The 24,968-nt window shown below is 52.7% G+C and overlaps 1 protein-coding gene across 2 annotated transcripts; it reads left to right on the top strand.

Annotated features, from left to right (window-relative positions):
- The first annotated feature begins 7,863 nt into the window (after window positions 1–7,863).
- LOC142862629 (HLA class I histocompatibility antigen, B alpha chain-like) lies at window positions 7,864–11,195 on the top strand. Of its 2 annotated transcripts, none has more exons than XM_075995887.1 (8): window positions 7,864–8,010; window positions 8,135–8,404; window positions 8,641–8,916; window positions 9,495–9,770; window positions 9,888–10,004; window positions 10,404–10,440; window positions 10,578–10,621; window positions 10,779–11,195. In XM_075995887.1, the coding sequence occupies exons 1-8, from the start codon at window positions 7,938–7,940 to the stop codon at window positions 10,781–10,783; spliced, it is 1,098 nt and encodes a 365-aa protein (XP_075852002.1). In that variant the 5' UTR covers window positions 7,864–7,937; the 3' UTR covers window positions 10,784–11,195. The 2 variants fall into 2 exon arrangements, with proteins under 2 accessions (XP_075852002.1, XP_075852003.1); XM_075995888.1 differs by having other exon boundaries at window positions 10,404–10,436; window positions 10,574–10,621.
- Window positions 11,196–24,968: the final 13,773 nt, after the last annotated feature.

The following is a 24,968-nucleotide window of genomic DNA, read 5'->3' on the forward strand; positions in this document are numbered from 1 at the left end:
CCCTTGTGTTTGCTGTGCTGAGTCTGCTGCAGGTGGGGACAGGAGAAGGCTGTGAGGAGCCGGGTGTGGACGGGGCTTGTGCCCACTCAGTGCTCAGTCCATCACAGGCTGTATGTGTCACTCCTTGGCTGTGTCATCCTCTCTGCTCTGTTGTCCTTGTCCCAGGAGAACCTTGTCTAGCAGGACCTGTGATGACAGAGGCTGAGACGCCCCCAGGGCAGCCACTGCACAGGGGAGTCTGTGGTGTCAAAAGATGAACTTTCAGACCCAGCAAGTTCTTGCCCTCCTTTTGGGACTCTTTCCAGGATTTTGTTTTGCATCTTTTCCCCAACCTTTTTATTCCTTTATTTTTAATTTTTATGGATACATAATAATTGTTTATATTATGGGGTACATGGGATATTTTGGTGCAAGCATACATGTGTAATGATCAAATCTGGGTCATTAGACTGTCCCTCACCTCAAAAGTTTATCATTGGCCGGGCGCGGTGGCTCACGCCTGTAATCCTAGCTCTCTGGGAGGCCGAGGCGGGCGGATTGCTCGAGGTCGGGAGTTCGAAACCAGCCTGAGCAAGAGCGAGACCCCGTCTCTACTATAAATAGAAAGAAACTAATTGGCCAACTAATATATATATAGAAAAAATTAGCCGGGCATGGTGGCACATGCCTGTAGTCCCAGCTACTTGGGAGGCTGAGACAGAAGGATCGCTTGAGCCCAGGAGTTTGAGGTTGCTGTGAGCTAGGCTGACGCCATGGCACTCACTCTAGCCTAGGCAACAAAGCAAGACTCTGTCTCTAATAAAAAAAAAAAAAAAAAGTTTATCATTTCTTTGTGTTCGGAAAGTAATCTTCTCTTCTAGTTTGAAATATACAGTAAATTATTATTAACTAGAATCACCCTATTATCCTACTGAACACTAGATCTTATTCCTTCTATCCAACTATTTTATAGCCATGGCAAACTCCAGAAACCACCACTGTAGTCACTACCTCTGTGTGGTCATTCTTTTTAGCTCCCACATGAAAGACAGACACTCGATATCTGTCTGTGCCTGGTTCATTTCTCTTGACATAGTGTCCGTGTTGCTGCACCCAACCTTTCTTTTCTTTTCTTTTCTTTCTTTTCTTTTTTTTTTTTTTTTTTTTTTTTTTTTGCGGTCTAGCAGGTGCTGCTCCCGCTCCCTCAGGAGCTGTTAGCCCTGCTCAAACTCTGCCGCAATGTCCCGCCTCTAGTCCTGGATCTTCTTCTGTGGGGGGTGGGGACACGGGAAGGGCTGACGCCTCTGCCAAGGGGCAGAGGACCTGGTATTGGGGGCACACCAGGACCCCATTCCTGAATTCTGCAGCGTCTGGCAGGCAGGAGCCTTAAAGGGCTCCTGGTTCCCCTTCCTCTCCTCAGAGAAGCGAGAGCAGTGAATGGGTTGGGTTCCCTCAGCCCTGTGTGAGCAGAACTGGACTCTGCCGGCCTGGCAGCCAGCTCTGCTCCAGGCAACCTTGCGAGTCCCCTGGCCCTGGGAACTTGGGGTCTCTCCCATGAGCCAGCACTCTCCCTCCTGGAGGAATCCACTTATTGCCTCTTCCCAGAAGGGCACTTGTCATCTGAGCCTGCTCAGCCCTCTCCTCAGTACCCCGCCCCTAGGTCCCCAATGTCTGTGTCATCCCGTCCCTGACACAAAGGCTGTGTCCTGCCTCCTCAGGGCCCCTGTCCACCCCTGCCTGCACCCCCCCTGCCCGGCCGGAGTCAAGCCACAGTCCTCAGTGCCCCTCGGACCCATGCTGGGCCAGAGTGTCCATGACAACCAGGGCCTGGAGATGCTCCTTGGACTCGGGCTGTCTCTGCCTTTACCTCTCCCTCTCCTGGGGCCCAGTGTCCCTCCACTGCCCCGCCCCCCAACAAACACACTCCCTGGAGAACTGGAAGGCGCCTGTCAGGCGCCTTCTTCCTCCTGATGCCTTCCTTCCTTCTGCCTCCTGACGCCTTCTTCTAAGCGAGCACACAAGGTGCCACCCGGTCATAACTGCCACTGTCCCTCCTGTCAGCAGGCGATGGGTGCCAGGACCTCCCGCCCCCGAGGAGAGCAAAATCTGAGGGTGTGCAAGTCCCTGATACACAAGGGCGCGGCCTCCGTGCACTCTGTCGTCTGGATCACCCGCGACGCCCGGCGCAGTGAACACGCTGTGGGAAGCGCTGCTGCGCACCGTTCAGAGAGCAACGACAGAGTCCGCACGTGTGCAGGAGACGCTTTTCCCTTTTCTGAACATTTCCATCTCAGTGGGCTGGTGGAGTCCACGGGTGCAGACCCGCGACACGCAGGGCCGGATGCACTGGCGACCTCGCCGGCCCGAACCTCACCCGCACGGTGCCACCAGAGCTGGTCAGGCCCCCTCAGCCTCCTCCGCCTCCCTCTCAGCTCTTACCCTGGCGCCAGCTCCCTCTCACCAGGCCCTGCAGCTTCCCTCCGCGCTCAGGAATTCGTGTCTCTCTCCCCTCTCTAGGAGAAGAATGAAGCCAGGCCTCCTCCGCCACCTGGTGGAAGAGCAGCAGCTGCCAGACGCGGACCCTGCAGCGGAGGTGACAGTCACAGAGAAGGGAAGGGAACCCCGGCTGGCGTCCAGGCGGCCCGCTCACCTCTCAGGTGAGAAGCAGGCTCAAGGCCACACAGCTCAGACACACAGAGCCAGGGCGGCCACTGGCAGCCCGAGCCCGTCCTCCTGTAAATAGTGCCCCTGGGGACACTCGCAGCAGCCGCCTGCTCACCCCCGCGCTCTGCCTGCTCCACGCCACCAGCCACCTCGGCCTTCCCGCAGCCGAGCTCACCGGTGCCGCCAGGACGTCAGCTTCTCCCTTGGCCTGGAAGCCCTGAATTTTCTCTCTGTCCCTCCTTAGGGCCTTCAGGTGGTTCAGGATTTTTTCCTGTGCACAGGGAAGCTGCGGGGACAGGTGGATGCTCCGGCCCAGGTTTTGGGGGCTGCGGGCGCAGCGTCCCGGGAAGGCGGCTGGACACCCGGCAGGGCGGGCTCACCTGGCGGGGCTGAGCGGACTTCTCCACCAGCAAGGCCGGCCGTGTGGGGCCGGTGCTCCCGGGACTCCCGGCACATCACGCACAGCAGCCTCCCGTCGTCCTCGCAGTAGGAGTGCAGCTTCTCCCGGTGCCGCGCACAGCTTCTTCCCGCCCTGATGCTCCCGGGCCCGCGTTCCAGGCCGCCAGCCCTCCTGCGCCTTCAGCTGCTTGCTAGATGTTCTCCGCCAGGCTGGCCAGCTGCCTCACAGGGCGGACGCCCTCCTTATTGAAGGGCTTCTTGCAGAGCGGACACGCGGGGCGCCACCCCCCCCCAGGCGGGGCGGACGTCGCGGCGCAGCTGTGGCAGAAGACGTGGCCACAGTCAATGGTCACAGAGTCCCCCAGGTGATCCAGGCAGATGGAGCAGGTCACCTCTTCTTCCAGGCTCCCCAGTGGGGCTGGCGTGGCCATGGTGCCCGTAGCTCGAAGGGTTCTCAGCTCACCGGTGGGGGCTTCTCCTTGGGGACCAGACATGGAGTCAAGAGCAGGCTCAGCAAAAGGGCAGAGGCGGGTTGGCCTGTGCAGAAAGCTGGCCCCAGACACCACCAGCTCACAGGAGGCTCTCACGACCTCAGAGTGACAGGGACCTTGCCTATCTCGAATAGCTAGTTTTCAGGAAACCTAGTGCCTAGACTGGAGTTAACCATTTCTTCCTCCTGTATCAAACCGAAACTGTCACCATGTTAAAGGTTGGTGTGTGGACCGAAGTTTGAGACTCACATTTTTCTAAGAAAAAGGGAATTCAATTAGGCAAATATTTGTGAAGATGATGCTTGAGTAAATAACTTCTCAAGAATTCTTAAGAGACTAATTTTGAAAATTTTTTCCCTTCCTTCCTCCCTTCCTCCCTCCCTCCCTCCGTCTTCTCTCTCTCCCAATGTTTTTTTTTTTTTTTTTTTTTTTCATTTTATACACATGGAATCCCTGTGTTGTCCAGGCTGGTATGAAACTCCAGGCCTCAGGGGATCCTCCAGCTACAGCCTCCTGAGTTGCTGGAATTATAAGTGTGAACCACTGTGCCCAGCTCTGAATCCTCTTTGGAAGAAAACAAAGATAGTGTTCATTTAAAGGCATTAATGTTATGGCACTGAAGTCTTGGAACTCTTGGATCCAGCTACACTATGTTCTCAACTTTGTATCAACTTATTGAAGAGAACATTATTATTAAAGGCATTTGCATGAAAATCTCAGAGATATTAATGTATATCCCTCCTCTGTCCCAAACTTCTTATGCAGCACCCAATGTTCTGTGATGTCTCAAAATTTTAATCACTACTTGGAAAAGAGAAGTTTAAAGTATTAAAAAAAATAATCAGAGGAAAGAAGCATTTGATTTACAAAATCCTGAAACAATCACTTTCATTTTGCTTTTGGCATGTATGCAAAGTCAGTGATACTCCTCCCTTCCCGAGGTGCAGCTTAATGCCCTCCCTGTGAGTGTGGCCTGGACTTAATGGTTCACTTCTAACTGACAGAGCCACGCTGATGTAACAGTTTGTGACTCTGGTGTAGGACATAAAACTCACTGTGGCTTCCACCTTGTTTCTCCCCCTCTGGGATCACGAGCTCTGGGGAAGCCAGTTGCTTTGTCACAAGCAGCCCTGTGCAAAGCTCCAAGTTCTAGAAACTGAGGGCTCCTGGGACCAGCCAACAAGCAGCTGAGGCCTCTTCCAGCAGCCACGTGAGTGAGCCACGTTTCATGCAATCCCCAGCTCCAGTCTAGTCCTCAGATGACACTGCCTGGCTTACAACTGCACAGCTACCCTGTGAGAGGCCCTGAGCCAGGAGCACTCAGCGAAACCTCTCCTGGATTCTGACCACCAGAAACTGTGGGAAATAATAGATATTTGTTGTTTTGAGCTGCTATGTTTTAGGTAATTTCATACACAGCAGTAGATAGCTAATGGAATTTGCAAAGAGAGAATGAATTATAGCACTTTAATTTTCATTTGCTCTATATGAATTGTAAGATATTAAACATATCATTTGGTCTTAGGATGTAGGAAGAATTTCCATGGCTAAATAGGGTGTACTTTATTACCACTCACAAGTATCCATTGACTTGAACTTTTATTTCCATCTGTGACCCAACTGAACACAAAAGGAAGATCCAGGTCATGCTGGGCTGATTCTTTGATGTCCCCCAATAACCACCCCCTGCTTACTCACCTTCCCCCAGTTACTCAGTCACCACTAATGTAGGTGCTGCTGCAAAGGGACTTGCAGATATAACTGAGGTCCGAAATTAGTTGACTCTAAGACAAAGGATTATCCTGGATTGGACTGTCCTAATCCAGGTGAGCCCTTAAAAGAACTAGGTTCTTCCTGAGCATGAGATAAACAGTGTGAGAGGGACTCAGTGAGACAAAATTTCTTCACTGTGGGCTTGGAAAGTGGAGAAGCTGTGTGGCAGGGAGTGCTGGGGGCACTGGGAATTGGGAGCAGCCCCCCTTACGTGATAGCCAGCAATGAAACAAGGACCTCAGTCCTACAACTGCCAAAATGGAATTCTGCCCACAGGCTCCATATAAGCTTGGGGGAGGACCCAACCTCAAGATGAGGACACAGCTTTGTGAAACCCTGAACAGAGAACACGGCCACACCATGCCTGATAAGCACATAACATTTTTTCCACTGGAATGAATTTATGAGTTCTAAAGCAGCCAAATTCTCAGATTCAAACACAGTGTTTTACACATTTAATATCTACAGAGCCCAGCTGCGTGTTCTCCGTGTTTGATAATTTTTCTTTATTTTTAATTTAAAGAAATGTAGAAGTTGCTCTGGATGTGCATCTGAAAGTTCCTTGTTTTCACACTGGAGCTTGATAACAGCTTCTTCACCAGAGGTGATGGTGGCACCCAGGCAGGTGTCTCCAAAGCACCCGCTCAGATCTTCATTCCGAGGCGGTACTTACCCCCCATGGGTAGCTCCATGATTCCCTCTTGCTGTTCCAGCAGCCTGTATTTGGTAATTAATACATTTGTGGGCCGGGCGCGGTGGCTCACGCCTGTAATCCTAGCTCTCTGAGAGGCCGAGGCAGGTGGATCGTTTCAGCTCAGGAGTTCGAATCCAACCTGAGCAAGAGCGAGACCCTGTCTCTACTATAAATAGAAAGAAATTAATTGGCCAACTAATATATATACAAAAAATTAGCCGGGCATAGTGGAGAATGCCTGTAGTCCCAGCTACTCGGGAGACTGAGGCAGCAGGATTGCTTGAGCCCAGGAGTTTGAGGTTGCTGTGAGCTAGGCTGACACCATGGCACTCACTCTAGCCTGGGCAACAAAGTGAGACTCCGTCTCAAAAAAAAAAAAAAAAAAAACCAAACATTTGTGGAGCTGCCTAATGCTAATTGCCTTATAATAGTCATCAGGTTAAATAACACCAACTGTACCCCCAAAATATGCACACAGCTTAGATGTGAAGAATTCATAAAAACAGGATAGGTGTGAGCACGGGTGAGGCGCAATCCTACTGAGCACATGCCGCTTGGAAGTGATCAAAGTGCTACAACTCCTGGTTGAAACAGACAGGAACAGATTGTCCTTCTTGGATGAGGCGATGTCCTGGACTCACACACACAGACTCAGGGCTGTACAACGAAGACAATTTTATTTTATTTTATTTTTTTTTTTTTTTTGGAGGAGGGGGCCGGGGCCGGTCACACACACCCGCCGCCGCCGCCGCCGCCGCCGCCCGAAGACAATTTTAAAATACAACAACTCAGGAGTCCAAGACACACCGTCTGGGAAAGCAACATTTGGGAGCTTTGTGAGTCTAACTGTAACTCGTTTAGACAGATTTATATCGAGGGGCCCAACTCACCTCTTTTACACCTTAGATTCCTGATCATTTAGGGGTTACCAAGATTGTGCTGCCCACCCTAGTCAATAAACACAAAGGAAACTGGTCTCTATGAGAGTCTCTCTGTGGTGCATTTAGACACAACGGTCTCCAGGTTTGTTTTTTTTTTTTTTTGAGACAGAGTCTCGCTTTGTTGCCCAGGCTAGGTAGGGTGAGTGCTATGGTGTTGGCCTAGCTCACAGCAACCTCCAACTCCTGGGCTCAAGCGATCCTCCTGCCTCAGCCTCCTGAGTAGCTGGGACTACAGGCACGCGCCACCAGCCTGGCTAATTTTTATATGTATATATATTAGTTGGCCAATTAATTTATTTCTATTTTTATAGTAGAGACAGGGTCTCGCTCAGGCTGGATTTGAACTCCTGACCTTGAGCAATCAGCCCACCTCCGCCTCCCAGAGTGCTAGGATTACAAGCATGAGCCCCTCGCAGGGCCTAATGTCTCCAGGTTTAAAGAGAAAACCCCGTCTCTACACCTCCAGGCCCAGGGCGACCTCACTGTGGCATCCAGTTCCCCAGGGTGAGTTTTCTTCTAGAAGAGTCCACGGGGAGAGGAAAGGAGTAGGAGGCAGGGAGTCCAGCTCAGGGAGAGGATGGGGTGGGGGGAGTGAAGGGGCAGGGGTGGGCCCTGCTTGGGAGGGTCTCTCCTTGGTTTTCTCATCCAGTTCCTGTGCTGGGACTCAGGGAGACAGTGATAAACATTGCTCGTTATAGAAGGAGAGGGGTCAGGGCAATGTCGCCCGGCCCCGGGCGTGGCTCTCAGGCTGTCAGTCCCGAGGTCGCTGTCCAGGGCAGGGAAGCTCAGCCCTGGGGATTCCCCATCTCCCTGAGTTTCACTTCTGCCTGTCCCAACCCGTGTCAGGTCCTTCTTCCTGGATACTGCTGACGCAACACCAGTTCTCACTCCCATTGGGTGCCTGGTTTCCAGAGTCGCCAATCAGCGTCGCCGCGGTGCTCGGTTATAAAGTCCCCACGGACCCGCCCGGACTCAGAGTCTGCCCAGACCGCGAGGATGGCGGTCCCGGCGCCCCGAGCCCTGCTCCTGCTGCTGTGGGGGGCCCTGGCCCTGACGGAGACCCGGGCGGGTGAGTGCGGGTCGGAGGGGCGGCGTGTGCGGGCGGAGCGAGGGCGCCGCCGGGCCGGGCGGGGGCGCAGGAGCGGGCGCGGCGCGGGAGGCGGGTCGGGGTCTCAGCCGCTCCCCGCCCCCAGGCTCCCACTCCCTGAGGTATTTCTTCACCTCCGTGTCCCGGCCCGGCCGCGGGGATTCCCGCTTCATCATCGTCGGCTACGTGGACGGCACGCAGTTCGTGCGGTTCGACAGCGACGCGGCGAGTCCGAGGATGGAGCCGCGGGCGCCGTGGGCGGAGCGGGAGGGGCCGGAGTATTGGGACGAGCAGACTCGGAAAGCCAAGGGCCACGCGCAGAATGACCGAGTGAGCCTGCGAAACCTACGCGGCTACTACAACCAGAGCGACGCCGGTGAGTGACCGCGCCTCGAGTCACAGGTCACGACCCCTCCCTGTCCCCACAGAGTACCCCGAGTCGCCCCGAGTCCCCGCGTCAGAGAGTCACCCCGAGGCTGCGGGACTTACCCAGAACTTCGACCCCTGACGAGCCCCGGGACTTTCACCCGGTTTCATTTTCGGTTTAGGCCAAAATCCCCGCGGGTGGGGGCGGGGCTGAGTGGGCGTGGCTGACGGCGGGGGCGGGGCCAGGCTCTCACACCATCCAGACCATGTACGGCTGCCACGTGGGGCCGGACGGTCGCCTCCTCCGCGGGTATGAACAGTACGCCTACGACGGCGCCGACTACCTCGCCCTGAACGAGGACCTGCGCTCCTGGACCGCGGCGGACACGGCGGCTCAGATCTCCAAGCGCAAGTGGGAGGCGGCCGGTTGGGCGGAGCACAGCAGAGCCTATCTGGAGGGACTGTGCGTGGACTGGCTCCGCAGATACCTGGAGCACGGGAAGGACACGCTGCTGCGCGCGGGTACGCGGGGCCGGGTCGCCTCCCGCATCTCCTGTGGATGTCCCCGCTCTGCTCCACAAGGATGGGAGGAAAACGGGACCCAGGCGACAGCCCTCCCTCTGGTCAGAGCAGGAAGACGCCTCCTGGTGTCAGATCCTGCACCAGGGAGTGACTCTGAGGACGCGCCCTTCCCTCTGGGACAATTAGGGACCAGTCCCCCAGGGAATGGAGGGGAACACAGTCCCTGGAATACCGATCAGGGGTCCCCTCTGACCCTGCCCTAGCCGCGGGCGCCGTGACTTTTCCTCTAAGGCCGTGTTCTCTGCCTCACACTCTGTGTTTGGGGTCGGATTCCCACCCTTCTGAGCTGCTGACCTCCACTCAGGCCAGGTCATAAAGTCCCTGTTCTCCCCCTCAGAGACTAGAACTTTCCAAGGAGTAGGAGATTATCCCAGACCCCTGGGTCCAGGCTGTGTCTGGATTTCCCACTCCCTTCCCCCACCCTGTTTGTCCTGCCCATTCTCTGGGTGTCACATGAGCACTGCTGGAGTGTCCCCTGAGGGATGCAAAGTGCCCCAATTTTTGGACTCTTCCCTCAGAACCCCCAAGGACACACGTGACCCACCACCCCAGCTCTGAGCGTGAGGCCACCCTGAGGTGCTGGGCCCTGGGCTTCTACCCTGCGGAGATCACACTCACCTGGCAGCGGGATGGGCAGGACCTGACCCAGGATATGGAGTTTGTGGAGACCAGGCCGGCAGGGGATGGAACCTTCCAGAAATGGGCAGCTGTGGTGGTGCCTCCAGGAGAGGAGCAGAGATACACGTGCCATGTGCAGCACGAGGGTCTGCCGGAGCCCCTCACCCTGAGATGGGGTAAGGAGGGGCTGGGGGTCCCGTCTCTTCTCAGGGAAAGCAGGGCCCTTCTGGAGCCCTTGAGCAGGGTCAGGGCTGAGCCTGGCTTAGGCCGATCACCTTCCCGTCCTTTCCCAGAGCCGCCTTCCCAGCCCAGCATCCCTATGGTGGGCATCGTTGCTGGCCTGGTTGTCCTTGGAGCTGTGCTCATTGTAGCTGTGGTCGCCGCTGTGATGTGGAGGAAGAAGAGTTCAGGTAGGGAAGGATGGGGGGAGGGTGTGGAGCTTTCTTTTCCCACTGGGGGTTTCACACCCTGGCAGAAGTGTGCCCTGCCTCACTCAGGGCCCTGTTTGCTCACACTTGCTCTATTGGAAAGGACATGGAATGTGTAGGACAAATCCATCACCTTGATGATTGTGGGAATAGCGACCTGAATCCCCAGTAGTCACAGGTCACAGGGACAGGTGCCTGCTGAACACAGACCTCCAGGAGGGCAGTTGTCCAGTTCCTCCTTCCCTCGTGATTCTTAATCTTGCCCTACATCATTAGTCTCAGTTCTGGAACCTTCTGTGGGGTCAAAAACTAGGGGGATCTTCTAGGACCTCATGGTCCTGCCTCCTCTCTGGCCTCTCACAGGACATTTTCTTCCTACAGGTGGAAAAGGAGGGAGCTATGCTCAGGCTGCCTGTAAGTATGGGGGCGTATTCCCTGAGACCTTTGGGACAGTGTAGACAGGAGCCCAAGGGGGAGCTCCCTACCCTATAATCCTCCTGTAGCCACCTCTCCTGTGGGCTCTGACCAGGTCCTGTTCTGTTCTACCCCAGGTAGCGACAGTGCCCAGGGCTCGGATGTGTCTCTCACGGCTTGTAAAGGTGAGAGCCTGGGGGCCTGAAGGCAGGGAATGGGGCACTGGGTACAGAGCTGGGCTGTGTGGATTCTGTCATTAGGACATTTTGACTATGGCATTCTGTTTCTAGTGTGACCACTTATGACTCACCTGAATTTGTTCCTGATTATTGCTTTCTGCAGCGTGAGACAGCTGCCTGTGTGGGACTGAGTGATGCAGGACTTGTTCCCGCCTCCCCTGTGTGGCGTCAGGAGCCTCTGACTTCTCTGTGTGCAAAGGCACCTGATGACTCTGCAACCCTGTCAGCATCGTGTGTGGGGGGGGAGGCCGATCCAACCTCCCCTTGTTCTGTACCCTCCCCCACACTGGTCCATGTCCTGTGCCCAGTCATCTTTCCTGTTCCAGGGAGGCAGGGCTGGGACGTCTCCATCCCTGGCTCATCGTTCCGGTGCACTGAGCTACTTCCGTACTGAAAATAAGAATTGAAAATAAATTTCTTTTCTCAAATTCTTGCAATGAGAGGTGGATGCATTAATTAAAGGAGAAGTTTCCTACAATTGAGAGTGGGAATAAATGGAAGACCTGAGAACCTTCCAGAACCCTTGTGTTTGCTGTCCTGAGTCTGCTGCAGGTGGAGACAGGAGGAGCCTGTGAGGAGCCGAGTGTGGACTGGGCTCGTGGCCTCTCAGTGCTCAGTCCATCACGGGCTGATGGAGTGTCATGTGTCACTCCTTGGCTGTGTCATCCTCTCTGCTCTCTTGTCCTTGTCCCAATAGAACCTTGTCCAGCAGGACCTGTGATGACAGAGGCTGAGACACCCCCAGGGCAGCCCCTTCACAGGGGATCTCTGTGGTGTCAAAAGATGAACTTTCAGACCCAGCAAGCTCTTGCCCTCCTCTGGGGCTCCTTCCTGGATTTTGTTTTGCATCTTTTCCCCAACCTTTTTATTCCTTTATTTTTAATATTTATGGATACATAATAATTGTGAATATTTATGGGTTACATGTGATATTTCTGTACAAGCATACAATGTGTAATGATCCAATCTGGGTAATTAGAGTGTCCCTCACCTCAAACGTTTATCAGTTCTCTGTGTTGGCAAGGTAATATTCTCTTCTAGTTTGAAATATACAGTAGACTATTGTTAACTACCATCACCCTATTGTCCTACTGAACACTAGATCTTATTCCTTCTATCAAGCTACTTTTATACCCATGCCAACATCCGGTAACCACTACTCTATTCACTACCTCTGTGTGGTCAGTTTTTTTAGCTCCCACATGTGAGAGAGACATTCGATATCTGTCTGTGTGTGCCTGGTTTATTTCTCTTGATGTAGCATCCTCCAGTTCCATCCGTGTTGCTGCACCCAGCCTTTTTTTTTTTTTTTTTGTGAGGCAGAGTCTCACTCTGTTATGTTGCCTGGGCTAGAGTGCGGTGGCATCAGCCTAACTCACAGCAACCTCAACCTCCTGGGCTCAAGGGATCCTCCTGCCTCAGCCTCCTGAGTTGCTGGGAGTACAGGCATGCACCACCATGCCTGGCTAATTTTTTCTATATATTTTTAGGTGGTCAATTAATTTCTTTTTATTTTTAGTAGAGTTGGGGTGTCGCTTTTGCTCAGGCTGGTTTGCTCAGCCTGGTTTCAAACTCCTGACCTTGAGCAATCTGCCTGCCTTGGCCTCCCATAGTGCTAGGATTATAGGCAAAAGCCACTGCCCAGGCCCAGGTTGATTTCTTTTGCTTTCTAAATGGTCTCCGTATTTGCATTAAAATTCCTGTCAACCAAAAAGAACCCAAACTCTGTAAAATAATTTAAAGAGGTTTATTTGGAGGCAAATATGTATCTCCATGGCTGGGAGAGCCACACCCAGAAGCCTTGAGCAAGTGGTCTCACCAAAGCTTTGTTAGTTTGGCTTTACTTTTTTTTTTTTTTTTCAGATAGTACTTCAAGTGGCAAACGGTTTGGTTTTATACATCTTGGGGAGACAGGAATTGGGGGTAAAGTCAGAAATCAACATAGGCAGGCATACAATGGTTTGGCCCAAGAAGGCAGGGCATCTCGAAGGGGGGCATTACAGGTTGTAGGTGGTTTAGAGGTTCTTTGATCTGTAATTGGTTACAGAAATGAAACTTCATGTAAAGGCTTGGCATGTTTTAACTTAAGAAAGTCTGTTCATCAGAGACGAACCACTTGACCAATACTGGGCATAGATCCAGACTCGAGGGGTCTGCAGAGTAACTGAAGACCCGCAGGTGTGGGGCGAGCTCTGCCTGGGTAACAGGCTGAACCTGTTAGCGAGTTATTGATACGAAGGACTCTCCAAGAAGGCGGGTTTGTGACGCTGCTGACCTCGCTCCTCAAGGCAGCAACTCAGCGTTAGGGTATTTCTGGGGTCCCCTTGGCCAAGAGGGGTCCATTCAGTCAGCCGGGGGCCTTCAGATTTCATTTCAATGTTGTGGTGGCACCACACATCGTGAACATACTCAATGACACTGACTTGTGCACTTTAAAACGGTTAGTTGGTGTTATGTCACGTGAATTTCACTTCAATGACATTTCAAAAGAAGCTAATGCGCGGGGTCGCCAGGCTGGGCCCGGGTCCTGGAGATCGCAGTGGAGGCATCAGGGAGGATGCAGGCGGCCCCGCGTGCACCCAGATGCAACATGCACGCGTGAGCGCCCCAGGCCCCGCCCCCCCGCGCACCTGAGCACTCAGACCTCGCTTCCCACGCTCCTGAGCGCCCAGGCCCCGCCCCTCGCGCACCTGAGCGCCCCTGGCCCCGCCCCCCGCCCACCTGAGCGTACCAAACTATTCCTCAAGTGGAAGTAGAAAAGAAAAGAAGTTCCAAAAATGCTTCATCACCAGAAAAGAAGCCCGTACCCGTTGGGCAGTTGCTGCGTGTCTGCACCCCGCAGCCCGGGCAGCCAATAATCTGCTTTCTGCCTGGATTTGCCAATTCTGGGCATTTCATTAAGTGGAATCAGCCCGCGTGGCCGTTTGTGCCTTCGCGGGGCATCGTGTTCCCGGGGTTCACCGCGCTGTAGCTCGGTCAGCGCTGCGCCCCCGCCTGTGACCGAGGGACGCTCCGCTGTCCGGACAGACCGCGACGTGTGTGTCCGTCTCTGCCCGCGGGCACCGCGCCCTCCCGCGCCCAGCCCTGGGTGACGAACGCGCTCGCTCAGGGCCTGTCTGCAGTTCTTCTGGGCATGTACCTACCTGAGAGTGGAATTGCTGGGCTTGTTTCTTTATGTCCTTGGCACTTAGTCTCGGTATGTTTAGCGTTTCTAGGAATTTGTCCGATTGTACAACTGGTGCACAGGGTTTCCAATGCCCTCTTATAACCTTTCTGTTTCTGTGGAATCAGTAGTAACCTCCCGTCATCACTTCGATAGGAGTAATTTGAGTCTCTCTGTTCCTTTGTCCATGTAGTCAAAAAAGTTTGTCAATTCTGTTGATCTTTTCAAAGAGTCAACTTTTGGTTTCGTTAATTTTTTCTGTTCTCTGTTTTTTTCATCTTGTTCTAATCTTTACTATTTTCTTCTTTCTGCTAGCTTTAGGGTTAGTCTGTTCTTTCTGGGTTCAAGTTGGATTGCTGATACGAGATCTTTCTCTGCGTCCCATGTGTTTTACTGTGTCGTGTTTTCATTTTCATTTGTCTCTCTGGGAATTTTCTAATTTCCCTTGTGATTTCCTCTTTGATACATTCGTTGTTTAAAAATTGCGTTGTTTAGTTTTCACGGTTTTGCGAATTTTCCAGTTTTACTCCTGTTATTGATTTCTAACTTGGAGTCAGAGAAGATACTTTAGTTTTTAAAAATCTATTAATGAGGCCGGGCATGGCGGCTCACACCTGTAATCCCAGCACTCTGGGAGGCCGAGGCGGGAGGATTGCTTGAGCTCAGGAGTTCAAGACCAGCCTGAGCAAAAGTGAGACCCCGTCTGTACTATAAATATAAGAATACTATAAATATAAAGAAATTAACCAAAAAATTAAAAACAGAAAAAATTAGCCAGACTTGGTGGCCCATGCCTGTAGTCCCAGCTACCGGGGAGGCTGAGGCAAAAGGATCCCTTGAGCCCAGGAGTTGGAGGTTGCTGTGAGCTAGGCTGATGCTACGGCACTCTAGTCCGGGCAACAGGGTGAGACTCTGTCTCAAAAAAAAAAAAAAAAAAAAGGAAAGAAAGAAAGAAATCTATTAATGAATGCAGAAAGTTTAGGGAAAGAAATCTGCTGAGACTTAATCTGTACCCTAATACATGGTCTATCCTGGAAAATGGCCCACATGCTCTTGAGAGAAATGTGCCTGTTGTTGTTGGGCAGAGTGTTCTGTGTGTGTCTGTTAGATCGAGTTGGTTTGCTGTGTTGGTCACGTTCTCTGTCTGCCCACTGGCCTCCTCTTGGTTGTCCTTTCTGTTTTGAGAGTGGGCTATACAAAAAATACACTCCTTCCCATTGATGTGGCAAGCTGTCAGTAGACTCGAGTTCCAGATAGTTACACCAGAGATTTGGCCAGCGCCACTGTTGCCCAGTTGGGGGACAGATTCCTGTGCCCCCCACACCTCATCTGCCCAGAACTGTCCCTTCCCTTCCTTTTAAAAATCCATCCTTGTGAATGTAAACTATCTCACTGTGGTTTTCATTTGCATTTCCCCAGGGACTAGGATGTTGGGGGTTATTTCACAGGCTCATTGGCCATTTGCATATCTTCTTCTTATTTTTTTTTTAAATAATTAATTTATTGGCCTGGCGCAGTGGCTCACACCTGTAATTCTAGCACTCTGGGAGGCCGAGGCGGGCAGATCACTCAAGGTCAGGAGTTCAAAACCAGCCTGAGCGAGACCCCATCTCTACTAAAGATAGAAAGAAATTAATTGACCAACTAAAAATATGTATACAAAAATTTAGCCGGGCATGGTGGCTCATGCCTGTAGTCCCAGCTACTCTGGAGGCTGAGGCAGCAGGATCCCTTGAGCCCAGGAGATTGAGGTTGCTGTGAGCTAGGCTGACGCCACGGCACTCACTCTAGCCTGGGCAACAAAATGAGACTCTGTCTGAAAAATAATAATTTATTTATTTTTCTTTATTTCTAATTTTTTTCTTTTCTCTTCCTCCCCTTAACCAGCAGTGGTATGCATATCTTCTTTGGAGACATATCTGTTCCAGTCCTTTGCCCATTTTTTTTTTTTTTTTGAGACAGAGTCTCACTGTGTTGCCCATGCTAGAGTGAGTGCCATGGCGTCAGCCTATCTCACAGCAACCTCTTACTCTTGGGCTCAAGTGATCCTCCTGCCTTGGCTACTCCTAAGTAGCTGGGACTACAGGCATGCACCACTATGCCCGGCTAATTTTTTCTATATTTTTAGTTGGCCAATTAATTTCTTTCCATTTTTAGTAGAGACGGGGTCTCGCTCTTGCTCAGGCTGGTTTCAAACTCCTGACCTTGAGCGATCCTCTCACCTCAGTCTCCCAGAGTGCTAGGATTACAGGCGTGAGCCATCGTGCCTGGCCCCCATTTTTAAAATTAGGTTGTGTTTTTGTTGTTGAGTTGTAAGAGTTGTTTGTGTAGCCTGGATACTAGATCCTTATATATATACACGACTGGCAAATATTTTCTCCCATCCTGTGGTTGTCTTTTCACTTTCTTAACAGTGTCCTTTGATGCACAAAAGTGTCTAACTTTGATGAAGTCTGATTTATTTTTTCCTTTTTGCTTGTGCTCTTGGTGTCATATAGAAGAAATTATTATTGCCAAATCCAAAGTCATGGAGATTTATTTTTTTTTATTTTTTATTTTATTTTTTTGTCTTTATTTTATTCCGGACATCTAAGGGCATCATCATGGAGATTTATACTTACATTTCCTTTTAACAGTTTTATGGTTTTAGCTTTTTATATTTAGGTCTTTGGTCTAGTTTGATTTAATTTTTGTACATGGTGTGAGACAAGGGTCCAATTTCATTGTTTTATATGTTCATATCCATTCTTCTGAGCACCATTTGTTGAAAATACTATCTTCACCCCATTGAAATATGTTGGCTCCCTAATACCAATTGTGTGGTTATATGTAGACTTTAAGTTTCATTCCATTCATCTGTATGTCCTTGTGCTATTACTACATCATTGTTATTACTGTAGCTACATATTAGGCTTTAAAATTGGGGATCGGTTGGCTAGGCACAGTAGCTCACGCCTGTAATCCTAGCACTTTGGAAGGCCGATGTGGGAGGATTGCTTGAGCACAGGAGTTCCAGACCAGCCTGAGCAAGAGTGAGACCCCATCTCTACCAAAAACAAAAAAAATTTCCCAGTCAACTAAAAATAGAAACAAAAAATTAGCCGAGTGTGGTGGCTCGTGCCTGTAGTCCCAGCTACTGGGGAGGCTGAGGTGGGAGGATCACCTGAGCCTAGGAGTTTGAGGTTGCTGTGAGCTAGGCTGACTCCACGGGACTCATTCTAGCCCGGGAAACAAAGCGAGACTCTTGTCTCAAAAATAAATAAAATAAATAAATAAATAAAACTGGGAAGTGGAAGTCCTCCAGCTTTGATATGCTTTTTCAAGATTATTATTATTATTATTATTTTTTTAGAGTCATCATATGGTTCTGATGCTTTTTCAAGATTATTTAGAATATTTGGGGTCCCTTGTAATCCCATATAAATTTCAGGATCACCTTTCCATTTCTGCGCCCAAAAAAGAAAGCTGTTGGGATTTTGGTAGGGAATGCACTGAATCTGTAGAATGCTTTGGGGGAGTATTGCCATTTTAGCAATATTAAGTTTTCTCATTCTTGAAACAAGATGTCTTTTTATTTATTTTGGTCTTCTTTAATTTTTCAGAAATGTTGCATGGTTTTTGGTATACAAGTCTTCTATTTCCTTGGTTAATTTTATTCCTAAGTATTTTATTCTTTTTGATTCTATTGTATATGAAATTATTCCTAAATTTCATTTTCAGATTATTCGTTTTTGATGTATAAAAATACAACTGAGTTTTTCATTTTTTTGGTAGACTTTTTTTTTTTTTGAGACAGGCTCTCCCTCTGTTGCCCCAGCTAGAGTGGAGTGACGTCATCATACCTCACTGCAACCTCACTCCTGGGCTCAAGTTATCCTCCTGCCTCAGCCTCCTGACTAGCTGGGACTATAGGCATGCACCACCACACCCAGCTAACTTTTAAATTTTTTTTTGTATAGATGAGGTCTCACTATGTTGTCCAGGCTGATCTTGCACTCCTGACTTCAACCAATCCTCCCACCTCAGCCTCCCGGAGTGCTGGGATTAAACGCATGGAGCCACTGCACCCAGCCCTTCCACGTTTTTTCATGGCCTGAGACCTCATTTATTATTAGTGCTAAATAATACTCCATTGTCTGGATGTACCACATTTTGTTTATTCACCTACTAAAGGACATCTTGGTGGCCTTCAAGTTTTTGCAATTATGAATAGAGCTGCCATAAACGTGTGTGCAGGTTTTGGTGTGGACTTATGTTTTCAACTCTTTTGGGTAAATAACGGAGAGCAAATGCTGGATTGTGTGACAAGATTATGTTTACTTTCATAAAAATTTACCAAACTGATTTCCAAAATTACTGTGCATTCCCACCTGCAGTGAGTTCCTGTCGTCCCACATTCTTGCTACCTATTGGTGTCATTAGTGATTCAGACTGTGTCCACGCTAATGGGTATACAGTGGTACCTCCTTGTGTTCACGCTAATGGGTATACAGTGGCATTTCATTGTGTCCACGCTAATGGGTATAGAGTGGTACCTCCTTGTGTTCACGCTAATGGGTATAGAGTGGTACCTCCTTGTGTTCACGCTAATGGGTATACAGTTGCATCTCATTGAGTCCATGCTAATGGGTATACAGTGGCCTTTCCTTGCTTCCACACTAATGAGTATACAGTGGTGTCTTATTGTGTCCACACTAATGGGTATATAGTGGCGTCTCATTGAGTCCATGCTAATGGGTATACAGTGGTGTCTCCTTGTGTCCACACTAATGGGTATACAATGGTAGCTCACTGTGTCCACACTAATGGGTATACAGTGGTGTCTCATGTTGTAATCTGCGTTTCCCTGGGGACATATAATGCGAAGCACTGTTTCATTTGCTTATCTGCCATTGACGCGGAAAATCCCACGCCAGCACGCGGCTGCTTGCAGCCTCCCCGTCGCTCCGCATCCCTCCGGGGCCGGCGCTGCGCGGGCCGGTTACAGGACAAGCTCCTGGGGCCGAGCCCCGGTGCCGGAAGAATGCCACGGGCCCACGTGCCGATGCCCGCTGTCCGCTCCTGCACTCCAGCCGCGCTGGCTGCGCGATCTTGATTGGATACTTTTTGAATCCCGCTGTTGCTGATTGGCTGTTAAAGCTTATTGCTGATTGGCTGTTAAAGCTTGTTGGTCATTGGCTGTCAATGCTTGCTGCTGATTGGACGCTTTTTGGAGTGCTACCAAGAGTATAAAAGCAGGAGGAGAACAAGGAAGTGGGGTCAGAAGTAAGCTGAGCCTGCTAGAGGAGCGAAGGCGGTTCTCTGACTCTTCGTGTGCCGGTCAGGTGCTGTGACAACAGCTGTGACACTAGCTGTAATGCTTGCCGCACACCTTGCCAGACACCGTCAGTTCACCTTCTTTGCAGAAGTGTCTGTTCGCGTCTTTGGCTCAGTTTTTTTTTTTTTTTTCTTAAATTCTGCTTCCCATATTTGGCTCAGTTTTGATTGGGTTGTTTTTTGTTTTTGGTGTTTTTGAGACAGAGTCTCGCTTTGTCGCCCAGGCTAGAGTGAGTGCCGTGGCGTCAGCCTAGCTTACAGCAACCTCAGACTCCTGGGCTAAAGCGATCCTCCTGCCTCAGCCTCCCGAGTAGCTGGGACTACAGGCATGCGCCACCATGCCCGGCTAATTTTTTCTATACATTTTTGGTTGGCCAATTTCTTTCTATTTTTAGTAGAGACGAGGTCTCACTCTGGCTGAGGCTGGTTTCTAACTCCTGACCTTGAGCAATCCGCCCGCCCCGGCCCCCCAGAGTGCTGGGATGACAGGCGTGAGCCGCCGGCCGACTGGGTTGTTTTTAACTGTTGCATTATAGGAGCGCGCTCTGCGTGGTGCGTAAGGGCCCCTTATCAGGTGTGCGCACTTCCTCCTGGCCCGTGGCTCGCGTTTGTGGTCTCTGCGCTCCGCAGAGCGGAAACCTCAATTGTAATGAAGCCCAGCTGCAGACCCTTTCCGTCGTTAGATCTGAAAAGCCAGGAGCCCGCAGGATCGTCGGGATTCCTTCCTACGTCGTTGTCGTCTGTGAGGTTAACTTCGCGTTTGGGCCGGCGGAGGCCGCGAGGTCCGAGTCTGGCCGCATGGCTTTGCGAGCGTGTGTCCCGCACGCGTGTTGAAAGCCGCTGTCGCTGCAGGTCATGCATGGCCTTTGCTCCTTTCGAAGGTGAGTCGGGCCGGGCGCGGTGGCACCTGCAGTCCCCGCCCCCCCAGGGCGGAGCGGCCTCCCGTGAAGGCGCGTCTCCGTCTCAGCGAGGCCGTGGCCGAGCCCGGGGACCGAGCCGTGGGAGTCCGGGCGCAGCGGCGGCGCCCGGAGGTGTCAGTGTGCAGCCGGCGCCCGGGGCTCAGAGGGGCGCACGGACGGCTGCTGGGTCCGCGAGCGCACGGCGACCAGGCGGCCGTGTGGGGCCCGAAGGCGGCGCCACTGAGGAGGAGGAAGCGCGGGGGGACTCGTGGCCGTCCGTGGACAGGGCTTCCTGCGTCCCGGCCACCGTGGGGTCCCCTCGGCGCGAGGAGGGCCTGCGTGTGGGGTGCAGAAGCGGGAGCGACCCGGGCAGCTTCCTGCTGGCTCTGGGGCGCCAAGGGACGGACGTGCCGGTCTGCGTGGGAGCCGGGGTTTAATCTAGGGAGACCGGTGGGTTCCCCAAACCCCGCAGCCGTGGCCGGCGCTCGTGTCTGAGGCTGGCAGCCCCTGTCCACGCGAGTCCGGCGACGCGGCCGCAGCCCCGCGGGACGGCTGAGTCCGTTTTCTGTTGCGTGCGGCGGAGCAGCGGAGACGGGGACGACAAGGGGCGTTTGTGTCTCAGTTACCGGGCTGGGACGCCCCGGGTCCAGGCGGCGTCTGGCGAGGGCCTCCTGCCGGCGGGACTGCGGCGTCCCGGGGCCGGGGCTCGGGTGCTCACGCTGTCCGAGGACCCCCTCCCTGCGAAGCCGCAGCCCACGACTGCCCTCCGTCCCCACGTGAGGTGGGAGCCCTCGGCCCAAATCGCCCCTCAACTGCCCAGCCCCAGCACAGCCCCTCGGGGACGGCTCCAGCGGGTCTTGGCGGGGACGCTCGGACCACGGCAGGGCTGTGATCTGCGGGTGCCGGCGTGTGCGTGGTCACAGCAGAGGGACGGCGGCCTGCAACGGGGCGGAGTGGTGGCCCATCACCTGCTCAAGAGTCTCCCCTGTCCCCTCCCCCATCGTCTCTTCTGCCAGTGGTTAAGGGGACCCTGTGCGTTTAAACTGCGGGGTCGAAGGTCAGGTGCGCTTGCTAGAGGTAGGCTCTTTACCTGGAAGAGGGGGTGCAAAGGAAGCTTTAATCCTTGTCAGACCCAAGGGGGGGTTCTCACTGGCTGACCAGAAAGGCCAGGAGCCAGGACTCTGGGCCTGTCCCCCCCCCCAGGTCCTCGTGACAGTGCAGGTCCCAACAGAGGTTCCCCGGGCGGCTGTCCCAGCAGGAGCAGCTGGGGGGCTGCAGGCCGCCCGGGCCCCACCCGCCTGCCCAGTGTCACAGTGAGTCTCCTGGTGGCAGAGTCGCCAGGCCTGCGAATGGTGACCACGAGTGTCCCCTGTAGGGGTGAGGGGTGTGTCCCTGGGGGTTGGAGGGGTCGAGGTCGGGGGTGGCCCTGCGCTGCAGGCCTGGGGGTGGATCCCATTGCCTGGGTTGGTTCTTTCTGACCAGATGTGGGGGGGCCGCTGCTCATCTGGGGGCCGTCGGGAGACAGCGCTCACACGCATGTGCGTGGCAGCACCACAGTCTGCGTGGGCCACACGGCAGCCCCTGCCCTGCGGCGGCGACGGTCACAGCTGAGACCCCAGAGCCACGCCCCCCCCCCCCCCCCCCCCCCGTCCCCAGGGGCAGTCAGTGAGCCTTCCGCGGTGTCCTCGTCGGCGGCGTCTCGAGAGTCCCGGCTACTCTGGCGCTCGGTGGCCAGAGCGGCCGCAGCCCCACCCCGGGCGGCCAAGGGAGCTGGGCGTGGGGCTCCCCCTGCAGACGGCCTCACGCCTGGGCTCCGCCGTGACCAGGGTCCCTGTGGGACGTTCGCTGATGCGGGTGGCAACCTGTGCCAGGCTGTCCCCGCGCAGCCGGAGTCCTGCTCACGGCTCTCGCTGCCTGCGCTTGGGGTGGCGCCCGAGGAGGAAGCGCGGCGGCCGTGTCCTCACTCCGCCGTGTTCATGTGTGGGGTCAGCTCAGCGTCCACGGGTCACGTGCTTCAGATGTTTCCACTCCCCTGTGCTGATCGCTAGTTTGCCCTACTGTGGCTGGAGAATGCCCTTTGTATCATTTCAGTCCCTGAAAATTCACTGAGGTGCGATTCGTGGCCTGATGCGGCCTTTCCTGGGGCCGGAAAGAGCGTGTGTGCCGCCGCTGCCCGGGGGTGGCATTCTCCAGACGGGGCCACGCGGCCGGGCTCCTGGCCGACTCCTGCCGAGCTGCTTATCAGAGTCTCCAACTGTTTTGAAGTAATTCTCCTTTTTAAAATCCATTCTGCCAATGTCTGCTTTTTACCGTGTTTTCCTGAAAATAAGACAGGGTCTTATATTTATTTTTCCTCAAGAAGACACCCTAGGGCTTATTTTCAGGGGATGTGTTATTTCCCCTCAAAGCCTCAGCTTGCAGCACGCACAGGATGGCCGGGACCTGATGGGGAGCCAGCCTTGTGGGTGTGGGGCTGCCCGCACCTTTTGGGTCACCTCTGGGATAGTAGCTGTCACGATGGGGCTGATAAGGGCTGCTCATCGTCTTTCCCGCTCTGTGACGACATGCATGGACTGTGCGGATACGCTACGTAGCCATGCCCAGCACTAGGGCTTATTTTCAGGGAAACACGGTAATAGGAAAATTTAATCCGGTTGTGTTGAAGTGATTACTGGTAAGAATTCTGCCATTTTGTTGTTTCTTCTAACATCTGCTGTTTCTCCATTTCTCCGCCGCTGCCTCTGTGCTGAGCAGAGAGCTCCTAGTGTCCCTCTTAAGGGCCTGTTTCTTTTACTGTACTTTCCAGCTTTTTTTTTTAAACTGGTTGTTGGGATTGTAACTACCATCTTGCTAAAATCCAGTTTGGATAAATGTCATCCTAAGTGGGTTCCCACAGTATCCAAACCATTGGCTCCAACACGGCTGTCTCCCCCAGTGCTACAAATTACACATAAACTGATCTTTATACGTTGTATGACCCCATCAACAGTTTTATAACTATTGCTTCATTGTTTGTTAAATAAGACACGTTAAAAACAAAATACATTCATACTTTTGTGCTTATTTGTACCAGTGTTACTTCTTCATGTGGACTTGAGTTACGATTCACCACCTTTCAATTTTGCCTGAGGGGCTCCTTTTTATTCTTTTAGCGCTTATCTGTTAGCAGTAAATTACGCTTTTGTTTATCTGGAAATGTCCTAATTTCCCCTTAATTTCTGAAGGACAGCTCTGCCGGTCATGTGAGTCCTCGCTGACAACCTCACTCCCGCAGCTCTGGCTCCACCCACTGCCCTTGACTGTCGCCATGCGTATGATGAGCCGTGTGGACCTCACTCCCCAGCGTGGGCTGAACTGGTTTCTCTTGCGGCTCCCGAGACTTTGCCTTTTGCTTTTGACAATTTGATCATGACTCTTCTAGGTGTGGATCACTTTTGAGTTTATCCTGCGTGGAGCTTTGTGAAGTTTGTGGAGCTTCTTGGATGGATACAGGCTAACGTTTTTCATCCCAGTGTAGGGCAGAGGAATTCTTCTACTTGTCGGGAATTCACTTGGGTGGGGCAATGAGCTAACGGCAAACCTTTGCTTCTGGTCATTGCTTGCTTGCTACACCCCTGTAAGGGGAATTATGGGATGAGGTCATTGAAGCACGGACAACTGGCCTATCAGGCAATAGAGGGCAACCAACCCGCCAATTATTTCAAAAGGCAACAGTGGGCAACCAATCATCTTAAAGGTCAACGCATGATCCATGCGTAGTCGGCTTGTGCGCAGCTTGTGCACCATGGGGATAAAAGGCATGCCGTTGTTCCGGTCGGGGTCCTTGCCTGTGAGAGTGGCCACTGCGTTGGTGCTCTGGGGCTTGGACCCTGGCTAGCCAGAAAATAAACCTCCTCTTGTGTGATTGCATCCTCGATGTCTCTGCTTTTCTGTCTGGTGGGGCTGTGGAAGGTCGGTCCCTAACATTTGGGGGCTCGTCCGGGATTTGCCTTCCCCACAGACTACCGGATAGAACTCAGGGCTGAGGGAGGAGTGTGAAAATCCACCCCGGACTAGCCGGGTGTGGTGTTAGGCAAGGGACGCGGAATCCCCTTGCAGGACCCCGAATCAGGACGCCGGCACAGGACCTAGGCGGACGCGCTGGTGGGTCGCCGGTAGGAGCCAGGCGGAGACGTCCTCTGGCCCCGTTTGGACTCCGGAGCTGACCTTGTAGCCAAGGGCTCGGTCAGGAGGAGACCGGGGAGTAGGTCCGGACTAGGTTAGGTTGTCTGTTTACCTCACTGTCCACTTGTCTTGTCTGCTTTGTTTGTCGCCGGCTTTCTGTGTGTGTGTGTGTGTGTGTGTGTGTGTGTGTGTGTGAGTGAGTGTGACATCTCTCATTGGCTTGTTGGAGTCTCTGGGTTCTATGGTTTCAGCCCGAGAACCCATCAGGGTTGCATGGGTTTTCGGGTTGGGGCCGTGGAATCAGGGGACCCACGAAAAGATCCACAGGGGCGACTAGAACCTCCAGGTAAGCATTCCCCTGCATGGGCTGGCAGCGCACAGTGTATCTCCTGCCGCCCGTGCCAGGAGTGGCTATGCGGGAGGGGCACGGCCGTTACCTCCGTAGGGAGTGAAAGGCTAGGGATTCAGATCCTTGTCCCCAGTGCCCCAACTGCGGAATATCGGTTTGCACATCTGCCTATTATTGACTAGCCATGGGACAGGCTCTAACAACGCCATTGTCCATCCTGGTGAGCCATTTTAAGGATGTCAGGGCAAGGGCACACAACCTGTCCCTGGAGGTCAAGAAGGGAAAGTTTGTTACCCTTTGTAAGGCCAAGTGGCCCACGTTTGGAGTGGGGTGGCCCAGGGAGGGCTCGTTTGATGCCTCCTTGATAGAAAAGGTAAAAGGGGTGGTATTTGGCCACCACGG

Source organism: Microcebus murinus, chromosome 20, assembly GCF_040939455.1.
Source record: "Microcebus murinus isolate Inina chromosome 20, M.murinus_Inina_mat1.0, whole genome shotgun sequence".
Lineage (NCBI taxonomy): Eukaryota > Metazoa > Chordata > Mammalia > Primates > Cheirogaleidae > Microcebus > Microcebus murinus.